The sequence below is a fragment of the Oncorhynchus kisutch genome, linkage group LG11, assembly GCF_002021735.2.
Source record: "Oncorhynchus kisutch isolate 150728-3 linkage group LG11, Okis_V2, whole genome shotgun sequence".
Classification (NCBI taxonomy): Eukaryota; Metazoa; Chordata; class Actinopteri; order Salmoniformes; family Salmonidae; genus Oncorhynchus; species Oncorhynchus kisutch.
In genome coordinates this window covers 60,759,861-60,771,485 of record NC_034184.2, presented here as the reverse complement: position 1 = coordinate 60,771,485, position 11,625 = coordinate 60,759,861, and the positions used below count along the sequence as shown (strand labels likewise).

Genomic DNA, 11,625 nt, shown 5'->3' with positions numbered 1-11,625 from the left:
CCTCGGTGTAACGCTCATTCCTTCAACGATAAAACCATCATCAAATCAGACCATCATCCCTGGTGAGACTTACCCACGACCTGTCAGTGAAGAGCACTTTTTGCTAGTCCTGTCTGGTCCAGCGACGGTGGGTTTGTGCCCATAGGCAACGTTGTTGCCAGTGATGTCTGGTGAAGACCTGCCTACCAACAGGCCTCTACAAGCCCTCATTCCAGACTATTGAGGACAGTCTGAGCACTGATGGAGGGATTGTGCGTTCCTGGTGTAACTCGGGCAGTTGTGGCCATCCTGTACCTGTCCCGCAGGTGTGATGTTCGGATGTACCGATCCTGTGCACTGTCTTAGGCGTCTCACAGTACGGACATTACAATTTATTGCCCTGGCCACATCTGCAGTCCTCATGCGTCCTTGCAGCATGCCTAAGGCACGTTCACACAGATGAGCAAGGACCCTGGGCATCTTGATTTGTGTTTTTCAGAGTCAGTAGAAAGGCCTCTTTAGTGTCCTAAGTTTTCATAACTGTGACCTTAATTGCCTACCATCTGTAAGCTGTTAATGTCTTAACGACCGTTTCACAGGTGCATGTTCATTAATTGTTTATGGTTCATTGAACAAGCAGTGTTTAAAGCCTTTACAATGAAGATCTGAAATTCTTTGGATTTTTACAAATTATCTTTGAAAGACAGGGTCCTGAAAAAGGGACTTTTTAAAATGCCATGAATTATTGCTTAACAGTTTCACACAATTCTAATTAACTTAATCACGACACACCCCTCACTATTAACATTGGTTGCACTAATTACACTGTCCACATAACCTGGTTCATGCATTCATGAGATTACCCTGAAGAAGGCAGTGATGCTGAAACATTGGTGATTTACCCAATAAATTACTGTGAGTTCATATATGGTGTGCGACTCTTTATTTTTATAGTTTGAGGTCACTTTAGCATCAGTCAGCCAAATACAGATGAATTCAAAACATATCTTGTAGAATTTTCAAACACACCTAATTCCTAAGTGAAAACACATTTATAAAATATTTTTTTAATAAAAAAATAAAATAATCTTTGTACATTGTCCAAAACCTACCTTCCCCTCTCAAAACACAGTTAATTGTAAACTGGACAAAAAGAAATAAAGTTCATCTAAATACCGGTCGCTTCATATTGCTGCCCATCTACGTTTAAATATGTAAAAAAAACACCAACTTGCTGAACAAATGAATGAAAATGCATGAAGAGACTAACTCTTCAGACTCAGACATGATGTAGATGGCATGGTACAACACTCTGCTGTACATGTCAAATGGAATTGAAAACGGACATTTATGTTGCTCAAAAAAAGGGAAATCAATAGTCTTGTTTTAATAACTTCCGCCTCGTCCTCTTGGTTACCATACCGGACGATTCTCCGGCCTTGTCAAGACTCCGTTTCACCCCAATGGCGGAAGGCGTCCGAACTGGAGTACTGGCTGTACAAAAACACAACCGACAACATACCTTTCACATTTAAAAAAAATTTGCAAAGTAAATCCCTCACAGATTAAAACAAAGCGACAGGAAAATAATGTGGTCACCTAACAATGCTCTTTAGGGCCTTGGGTGTGAGAAATGTGCTTTAATATTTGAAAAAAAAATTATCACAGTGTCAAAATGTACCCCTCATCATATACACGTACCAAGCTTTGTCTCGATGTCTTTGAGCTGCTTCTCCTGCTCATCCATCTCCTCTTCTTTCTGCACCATCTCAGGTGACTTCAGGTATTGCATGTGGCCGTCAAAGTCCTCCTGCACCTGTCTGCTCTTTTCCATGGCCAACCGGTACTGCTGGAGCAGGTCTGCAAACAGGGGCAAAGGCATTTTTTTTTTACCCCTTTTTCATGGTATCCAATTGGTACTTACAGTCTTGTCCGCATGGGAGTTGCAGCCATGAGACTCGGGAGAGGTGAAGGCCGAGAGCCGTGCGTCCTCTGAAACACAACATGCCCACTTAACCCGGAAGCCAGCCACACCAATGTGTCGGAGGAAATACTGTACACATGGCGACCGTGTCAACGTGCACTGCGCCCGGCCTGCCAAAGAAGTCGCTAGTGCGCGATGGGACAAGGACATTCCTGCCGGTCAAACCTTCTAACCCAGATGACGCTGGGCCAATTGTGCGCTGCCCCATGGGTTTCCCGGTTGCGGCCCGCTGCAACAGAGCCTGGACTTGAACCTAGAATCTCTAGTGGCACAGTTAGCACTGCAATTCAGTGCCTAAGATCACTGTGCCACTCGGGAAGCCTTTGTACATTTACACTATAAATAAATAAAAAACATATCTATCTATCTATCTATCTATCTATATATATATATATATATATTTACAGAAGTAAAATCCAGTCACTGACCAATCTGGCCAATAAAGGTGTGGTAGTCCTTGGGGAGGGGTGCGCCGAACACCTGGCCACGCAGTCTCTCTATTGGAGGGGCTTTGTTCTGCAAGCCCCCAAACTTGCCGTTGCTGCGGATCCTATCGCCCTGCCGAGTCAGGAGGGTGGGGCATGGCACCTTGCTCTGGACCACCTGGCCAAAACAAAAAACAACAAGACCCAATTCTCAAAACAGGAAAAAAACTGACTGGACTTTAGGACAGGTTTCTGGACCACCCATACAAAGACACTAGACCTGCTTCACAAATAGAGCACTATTCCCTATTTAGTACACTACTTTCCACCAGGGCCCGGGCCAAAAGTAGTGTACTAAATAAGGAATATGGTTGAAACTGAGGGACCAACCTACCTAAATTTGTCCAACAAACTCATATTTTTTATATTTAGTTGCAAAACGTTTTGAAAGTTTGCCGCGGTCTCTGCCTAAATGAATAAACCCCTGAATTTGTGCAATACAAACTAGTTTGTTGAAAACGGTTACTGTCCAGAAACATTTAGCTATAGTGTGCACTAATGAATACACCCCAGATCTCCCAGGCAAAGGCTTTAAACTAGAACACTAATTGGCCAGGGTGTTACAGATGGCTTGGTTAAGGCAGCATGCCTGGCCTGACTCACCCCCTTCCTGTAGTGGTTAGCAGAGTCCAGGTCATCCGTCAAAATGGTGTCTCCAAGGAGGTTGCCGAACACTGCAGGGAAACAAGAGATTATTATTTAAAGGCTAGTTACATACGTATTCACCAAACTACTACCAGAGTATTACCTGAAACGGATCACTAAAGCTCCTACTTTTACTGAAACATGTTCCATTATTTGGCTAAAGACAGGGGGGTGTATGATATCATACAACTGCTTCTATAGAGGGTAAATAAACTCAGGTTCTTAAAAGATTTTTATCTGGAGGCGGAAAAAAAACGCACACCTGTTTAGGCGAGGTGCTGGCTAGCGGAATAGAACACTTAATAAAAAATAAAAAAAGTTCTGTTGGTTATTCAATTATTGCATCTGAGCTCCTAGAGTGTGCGGCTCTCCTTTTCTTCTTTAAAAGGTTTTAACCATTTCAGTATATTTCATGCCCTGACAAAAACCTCTTATAAGCGGAAGCCCGAGAGAAGCATAACATGTAAAGAAAGAACGTAAAACTGTTCCAAGAGCCCTCATTATGAAATCAATCCCAAATCTGGAAATACAGAAATCTAAGAGGAAAAATAACAAAAGTTTAAACATGTATGATGACAATCCTTTAAATTACACAAAACAGCATCATGATGTATAATAATTTTTATAGTGAAAGGCTGGGGTCCAATTTCAGCTCCAGTAGCAGAGCCCCCCCAGGGAGGGATGCCATAACTGCCCCGTGAGGTAAGAGCCTGGGGTTCCGTCTGGAACCGTTTAGCCCCCAAACGCAGGCGGGTGAGAGAGAGAGCGAAGGCCCAGGGGAGGAACTACCCTAACAACCACAAACACACAACTCAGAGTAAGAGTGCTGATCTAGGATCAGGCCCCTGCTCTCCATATCATCTTATTCATTATGATTGAAAAGGCTAAACTGATCCTAGATCACAAGTCTGAGACACTTGATAAACATGGAGACCAGGAATGAAGAGACAAAAGCTTCTGGAACTGCACAGAAACAGAAACCACGCATGCTTAGGCACAACTAGACAATTACATTTAAGGGGGGGAGGAATATTTGACCCAAAGAGAAATTCTGAAGAAGACTAACTCACCTATGTGGCAGTTCTCTGCATTCTCTGGGAAAATGAGGAGGTCTCGGGCAAACACAGGGTTCCCAATGGGACGAAAGCTGTCCTGACCGTTCCTTATATGGGGCAAGGGTCTGGAAAAGAAACAAGTACAGCCCACAAAAAGCATGAACACCTTTGAGAATAATGAAACAGAGCTCAAATAACCTCACATGACACAGGTCCCAGACTAAAAACTGTAGGAGGCCAACTACTGGAAAGGAAGGAACAATTGCATGTTGTTTAGAGTGTAAAGGTGTGCGTGTGTTCACCTGCTGCTGTTCTTCCTCCAGAACACCGTGTCCAGGGGCATGACCTGCTGCTTCCCCTGGGTGTCGTCATAGATCTTCCGTGCCGCCACCGTTGTCATGGTGACCACACAGTCAATGTCCCCCAAGAGGTGCCAGGAGATGACCGTGGCCACGTCGTCGTCCTCCACCAGCGCCAGGTGGCCAATCTGCATCAGAGACAGTGGGTGAGATTCTGAGTTACACACCACATACCGTCCTTCACCAATTAACCACTACTTCAGCCCGAAGCATAAGCATAAGAAAGCTGCAGAGACAGGGTCCGGCTCCCAAATGGCACATGATGGGGAATAGGGTGCCATTTGGGAGCCAGACAGAGTAAAATGTGGTCGTCGGCTTTACTTTTCCCAGGACGTCAAGGTTGCCCCTGAAGGGATCGGGCATGGCGCAGACTCTCCGCGTCTGGAGTTTCATCTTCTCCGCGTCAGCCGTCTTCTGACCGATGACTTTGTCGATCGCTGGGATCTGTAGAAACAGCCATCAAACATGTCAACTTCAGAGTGCACGCATCATGCATAGCACAATGACAGTCTTCTGGAAGGGGGGTTGAGTATCTGTGGTCTTTGTGAGTGGGAGAACGTGGGTATAATCCAATACTCACGGACGACAGTTGTGCTACAGCCATGCCATTCTTCCCGAGCTCGGATTTCAAGTGACTCTCCTTGTTGGTGGCGTTGCGCACCTGATCTGAAGCAAGACAAATGTTTAAAACATTGACAGTTTGGCAACCAAACTGGCAGCTTCCATCACTTCCTGCAGCTCAGTTGACATAATTAAGCAATAAGGCACATGAGGCAGTGCTATATCATGAATACAGTCACAGGTCAATGTCGTCGTTTGGCACTGACAGTTATAAACATATTAAAATTAAAATAAATTCCATAATTTCATGAAAACATTATCTTGATAAGTCAATTCATACAATGTCATTCTTCCACCAGAAAATATAATCCGGACAAAAATCTGATTGTTAGTTCTTTTGGTCAGACGTGCCCCAGACTTTCATTATTTTTGGATAGTTGCTATGCAAAAGGACTGGTCGTCTGCTCTAAACAAAATGGTTGCTACGCAGGTTGGTCAACGTTCTTATCACTTGCTAGCTAGCCAGTCAACTTCAGCTATCTCAGTCACGTCAAACATTGAACCTGGATTGATAGTTCACTAGCTGCATTTTCATTTTTTCCCTACGGGCATTTACTTGGATGATTATGATTATGTCCATGATTGATGTCCATGATTATAAAACTTGCTATTGCGTCGGGCTGAACAACGGCATTTGCCTGTGACTGTGTTCACGATACAGCACTGCCTCGTGTGCCTTTTTATTTTATTTGTATACACCGTGGCTTGGAACTGCTCGTTCAATCAGCATCCAAACAACCAGTTTTGTAACACATTTGAAATGCAACACCTACTACTGAGCTCAGTGATGAGTTGCCTGTTGGTGTCAAACAGACTCCTGTAGATATCAACGGTCTGTTTGAGCTGGTCCTTCTTCTTGGTCAGTTCAGACATCTGCTTCCTGTTTTCCACATCTAGTAATGGACAGGAAGACAGTCAGGATCACCTGACACATATTGCTCCAGGAGCCAAGAGACTGGCCTTTAAAGGGACATTACACTTTCAAATCTAAACTTCCCTTACATTTTCCAATCTCAAAAGTAGTCTAATGTTAGGCTGAATCCACGTTCCTAGGCATAGGTTGTGTCGAGTCAGCTGTATGCCTCCATCAAACACGAATGGAAAAGACAAACATCAAATACATTCAGGAATTGAGATAGTGCTCATCTTTTCCATTCATTTATGATTGAGACACGTAGCTGGATCGCCAAAACAGATGGACTAGCATTTCTTAACAGTCTACTTTTGAGGTCTGAATTATTATTACGAGTGAAATGTCCCTTTAAGATGGCTGGACACTCATGATCACAGTGTGTCAACCACTTTTAGATGGGAGGCAAAAAAATGATGCTATTAAAATGACAAACTGATATTGACGTGATGTCACAATTTAAAAATGAAAACGTATGACCTAACCGTTGTAGAAGCGGAAGGGAAGCTCAAACGCTGCCAGGGGATTTTTGGGGCCATACCCTGGGACCGAAGGTCTGAAGAGCAAGACGTACTCATTTCCATCCTGACCAGGACTGTTCTCCATGATGAACAGATTCTTGAAGGGGGAGAGGAGAGAGAGCGAGAGAGAGGTTATAATATTGTGCGTTTTCAAAAAAACATGAATACAATATCTATATGCAATGCAAACTTATGGTTAGCACACAAATATGTTCTACAAATGCACCACCACCCCACTCACAGTGATTTGGGCCTCTCCATTAGCCAGGCTAAACTGCAGGCTCTTGACTTTGCCCTCAAAGAGAGGCAGATTTTTGTCACTGGAGCCTTTGGAGCTCTTAATGGTCACCACCACTTTCCCACTCAGCTCCAGCCCCGCTGAGTTATTATACATATCCTGGAGGGAAGCAACACAAACCATCAGCCACAGAAATATTATCACTAGAATGGGAACCCCTAGTTTAGTTGATTAATTCGACTATTTAAAAAAACAAGCACACATAAAATCAGTCAACAAAGTCAACGATGTCAAATTTCCATGGTCAGAGGTTCTATTTCCTTTCTAGTGATTCTATTTACAGTGCCTTCGTAAAGTATTCAGACCCCTTGACTTTTTCCACATTTTAAGTTACATCCTTATTCTAAAATTGATTCAATTTAAATACACTGCTCAAAAAAATAAAGGGAACACTTAAACAACACAATGTAACTCCAAGTCAATCACACTTCTGTGAAATCAAACTGTCCACTTAGGAAGCAACACTGATTGACAATAAATTTCACATGCTGTTGTGCAAATGGAATAGACAACAGGTGGAAATTATAGGCAATTAGCAAGACACCCCCAATAAAGGAGTGGTTCTGCAGGTGGTGACTACAGACCACTTCTCAGTTCCTATGCTTCCTGGCTGATGTTCTGGTCACTTTTGAATGCTGGCGGTGCTTTCACTCTAGTGGTAGCATGAGACGGAGTCTACAACCCACACAAGTGGCTCAGGTAGTGCAGCTCATCCAGGATGGCACATCAATGCGAGCTGTGGCAAGAAGGTTTGCTGTGTCTGACAGCGTAGTGTCCAGAGCATGGAGGCGGGAGACAGGCCAGTACATCAGGAGACAGGTCAGTACATCAGGAGACGTGGAGGAGGCCGTAGGAGGGCAACAACCCAGCAGCAGGACCGCTACCTCTGCCTTTTTGCAAGGAGGAGCAGGAGGAGCACTGCCAGAGCCCTGCAAAATGACCTCCAGCATGCCACAAATGTGCATGTGTCTGCTCAAACGGTCAGAAACAGACTCCATGAGGGTGGTATGAGGGCCCGACGTCCACAGGTGGGGGTTGTGCTTACAGCCCAACACCGTGCAGGACGTTTGGCATTTGTCAGAGAACACCACTGGCTCTTCACAGATAAAAGCAGGTTCACACTGAGCACATGTGACAGACGTGACAGAGTCTGGAGGCGCCATGGAGAACGTTCTGCTGCCTGCAACATCCTCCAGCATGACCGGTTTGGCGGTGGGTCAGTCATGGTGTGGGGTGGCATTTGTTTGGGGGGCCGCACAGCCCTCCATGTGCTCGCCAGAGGTAGCCTGACTGCCATTAGGTACCGAGATGAGATCCACAGATCCCTTGTGAGACCATATGTTGGCCCTGGGTTCCTCCTAATGCAAGACAATGCTAGACCTCATGTGGCTGGAGTGTGTCTGCAGTTCCTGCAAGAGGAAGGCATTGATGCTATGGACTGGCCCGCCCGTTCCCCAGACCTGAATCCAATTGAGCACATCTGGGACATCATGTCTCGCTCCATCCACCAATGCCACGTTGCACCACAGACTGTCCAGGAGTTGGCGGATGCTTTAGTCCAGGTCTGGGAGGAGATCCCTCAGGAGACCATCCGCCACCTCATGAGGAGCATGCCCAGGCGTTGTAGGGAGGTCATACAGGCACGTGGAGGCCACACACACTACTGAGCCTAATTTAGACTTGTTTTAAGGACATTACATCAAAGTTGGATCAGCCTGTAGTGTGGTTTTCCACTTTAATTTTGAGTGTGACTCCAAATCCAGACCTCCATGGGTTGATCAATTTGATTTCCATTGATAATTTGTGTGATTTTGTTGTCAGCACATTCAACTATGTAAAGAAAGAAGTATTTAATAAGAGTATTTCATTCATTCAGATCTAGGATGTGTTATTTTAGTGTACCCTTTTTTTTTTATAGCAGTGTATATACATATCACATTTCCATAAGTATTCAGACCCTTTACTCAGTATTTTGTTGAAGGACCTTTGGCAGCGATTACAGCATCGAGACTTCTTGGGTATGACGCTACAAGATTGGCACATCTGTATTTGGGGCGTTTCGCCCATTCTTCTCTGCAGACCCTCTCAAGCTCGGTCAGGTTGGATGCAGAGCGTTGCTGCACAGCTATTTTCAGGTCTCTCCAGAGAGGTTTGATCAGGTTCAAGTTCAGGCTCTGGCTGGGCCACTCAAGGACATTCAGAGACTTGTCCTGAAGCCCCTCCTGTGCTGTCTTGGCTGTGTGCTTAGGGTCGTTGTCCTGTTGGAAGGTGAACCTTCACCCCAGTCTGAGGTCCTGAGAGCTCTGGAGCAGGTTTTCATCAAGGATATCAATGTACTTTGCTCTGCTTATCTTTGCCTCAATCCTGACTAGTCTTCCAGTCCCTGCCACTGAAACACATCCCCACAGCATGATGCTGCCACCACCATGCTTCACTGTAGGAATGGTGCCAGGTTTCCTACAGACATGGCGCTTGGCATTCAGGCCAAAGAGTTCAATCTTGGTTTCATCAGACCACAGAATCTTGTTTCTCATTGTCTGAGAGTCTTTAGGGGCCTTTTGCCAAACTCCAAGTGGGCCGTCATGTGCCTTTAACTGAGGAGTGGCTTCAGTCTGGCCACTCTACCATAAAGGCCTGATTGGTGGAGTGCTGCAGAGATGGTTGTCCTTCTCCCATCTCCACAGAGAAACTCTGTCAGAGTTATCATTGGGTTCTTGGTCACCGCCCTGACCAAGATCCTTTCCCCCAATTGTTCAGTGTGGCCCGGGCGGCCAGCTCTAGGAAGAGTCTTTGCTGGTTCCAAACTTATTCCAGTTAAGAATAGAGGCCACTGTGTTCTTGGGGACCTTCAATGCTGCAGAAATGTTGGGTACCTTTCCCCAGATCTGTGCCACGACACAATCCTGTCTTGGAGCTCTAGGAACAATTCCTTCGACCTCATGGCTTTGTTTTTGCTCTGAAATGCACTGTCAACTGTGGGACCTTTTATATACAGGCGTGTGCCTTTCCAAATCAAGTCCAATCAATTGAATTTACCACAGGTGGACTCCAACCAAGTTGTAGAAACATCTCAAGGATGATCAATGGAAACATGATGCACCGGAGCTCAACTGAGTGTCATAGCAAAGGGTCTGAATACTTATGTAAATAAGGTATTTCAGTTCTTTATTTTTAATACATTTGTAAAACAAATTGTCATTATGGGGTATTGTGTATAGATTGCTGAGGATAATACATTTAAAAAAAATGCATTTTAGAATAAGGCTGTAACGTAACAAAATGTGGAAAAAGTCAAGGGGTCTGAATACTTTCCGAAGACACTGTATATGGCCTCAGTTAGGCTTGGTCACCAAAAATGATAGAACATTTTAACCATGCAACCATGCCTTGTTTTGCTCTATTGCTTAGTCAAGTTGGCTTTTTTCCCTTCACTAATCCTATGTTTAGTGATTCATGACAATTGCTGGCCAGAGGATCTAATCATCTCACCATTAATTTCAGAGACATGTCCTCCACCAGAGTCCGACTGTCAAGGACGTTGTTGTTAACCACCACTGGGGTTGGTGGCTGCAGGTCTGGGCCCAATTTGACAGGGTCGTTGGGTACAACATTTATGACATACTAGGCAAGGGCAAGAAAGAGAGAGAAGTGATTATCATAGTTCTACAAGTAGCACAAAATAATGACCTATGGGGCCTTTGGACATACAGACCTATGGACATACAGCCACTGGACATAAAATACATTTCTTCTACATAAGATTAACAGGAGACCAATTTGGAGAGCAGAGACCATATCCACGTGTACGTGTTTCACTCAAAGCCAGTTGGGGGTGTCTGGAAATTAGTTGTCTGTGAGGAGTGGGTTTATGGCTCTAAGCCATCTGGTTGAAGTTGAACTCACCTGGTGACTCCACAGCCCTTTAGTCTTGTCAACACACAGCACAAACTGGATGGTGTACTTCCCGACATGGTCTGGGATGACTTTGTCTCTGTTAGATGAAAATGAATCATTTTACATAAACATCACAGGACTACCTTTGTGTGTTGAATAAAGGTTAATAAAAAATAAAACAATCTTTGTGTTGATACACCATGAAGTGGCCATCACCTCTGACCAGAATATCAGTTACCATTATATGTTCATTTCCCAATAATTCAATGTTTAAATTGCCACCCATCAGGTGATTGCTAACACCGCGGCCATCCGCTTGCTTTGCAATTTGTAGTGTGTCTCTCTAAAGCCATTTTAGGCAGGAGAGGAAATACCCATCTTAGTACTACAATTACCCAGCACTGGGTACGAATATAAAACTATTGGTTACCTGAAGTGAAAACTGTTCACCTTTTCGTCTTCCATGGGTTTGCTGCATTTCAGTTGGGCAGCCTTTAAAAAAAAGCATGAACACAATGAGTATTCTTTATTGCCATCCCTTTTTATGTACGTATGTATGTATGTATGTATGTACGTACGTACGTATGTATGTACACACATTCAAAGGTTTGGGGTCACTTAGAAATGTCCTTGTTTTTATGTCCATTAACATCAAATTGATCATAAATACTCGTAGACATTGTTAATGTTGTAAATGACTATTGCAGCTGGAAACGGCAGATTTTTTATGGATTATTTACATAGGCCCATTATCAGCAACCATCACGCCGGTGTTGCATCATGTTGTGTTAGCTAATCCAAGTTTATCATTTAAAAAAAGGCTAATTGATCATAATTTTGCAATTATGTTAGCACAGATGAACACTGTTTTGCT

The 11,625-nt window shown here is 44.2% G+C and overlaps 1 protein-coding gene across 1 annotated transcript in view; it reads right to left on the bottom strand.

Moving 5' to 3' along the window:
• Positions 1–899: 899 nt before the first annotated feature.
• Positions 900–11,625, bottom strand: part of smchd1 (structural maintenance of chromosomes flexible hinge domain containing 1) — a 40,200-nt gene continuing 29,474 nt past the window's right edge. Inside the window, exons 34-47 of the mRNA XM_020494766.2 lie at positions 11,182–11,243; positions 10,761–10,848; positions 10,347–10,478; positions 6,801–6,956; positions 6,524–6,656; positions 5,902–6,021; positions 5,088–5,173; positions 4,829–4,951; positions 4,451–4,635; positions 4,164–4,273; positions 3,052–3,122; positions 2,392–2,566; positions 1,681–1,839; positions 900–1,473 (exon numbers count right to left, since the gene is read on the bottom strand). Coding sequence (XP_020350355.1) covers positions 1,352–1,473; positions 1,681–1,839; positions 2,392–2,566; positions 3,052–3,122; positions 4,164–4,273; positions 4,451–4,635; positions 4,829–4,951; positions 5,088–5,173; positions 5,902–6,021; positions 6,524–6,656; positions 6,801–6,956; positions 10,347–10,478; positions 10,761–10,848; positions 11,182–11,243 — 1,722 coding nt within the window. The 3' untranslated portion in view covers positions 900–1,351. The remainder of the gene's footprint in view (positions 1,474–1,680; positions 1,840–2,391; positions 2,567–3,051; positions 3,123–4,163; positions 4,274–4,450; positions 4,636–4,828; positions 4,952–5,087; positions 5,174–5,901; positions 6,022–6,523; positions 6,657–6,800; positions 6,957–10,346; positions 10,479–10,760; positions 10,849–11,181; positions 11,244–11,625) is intronic.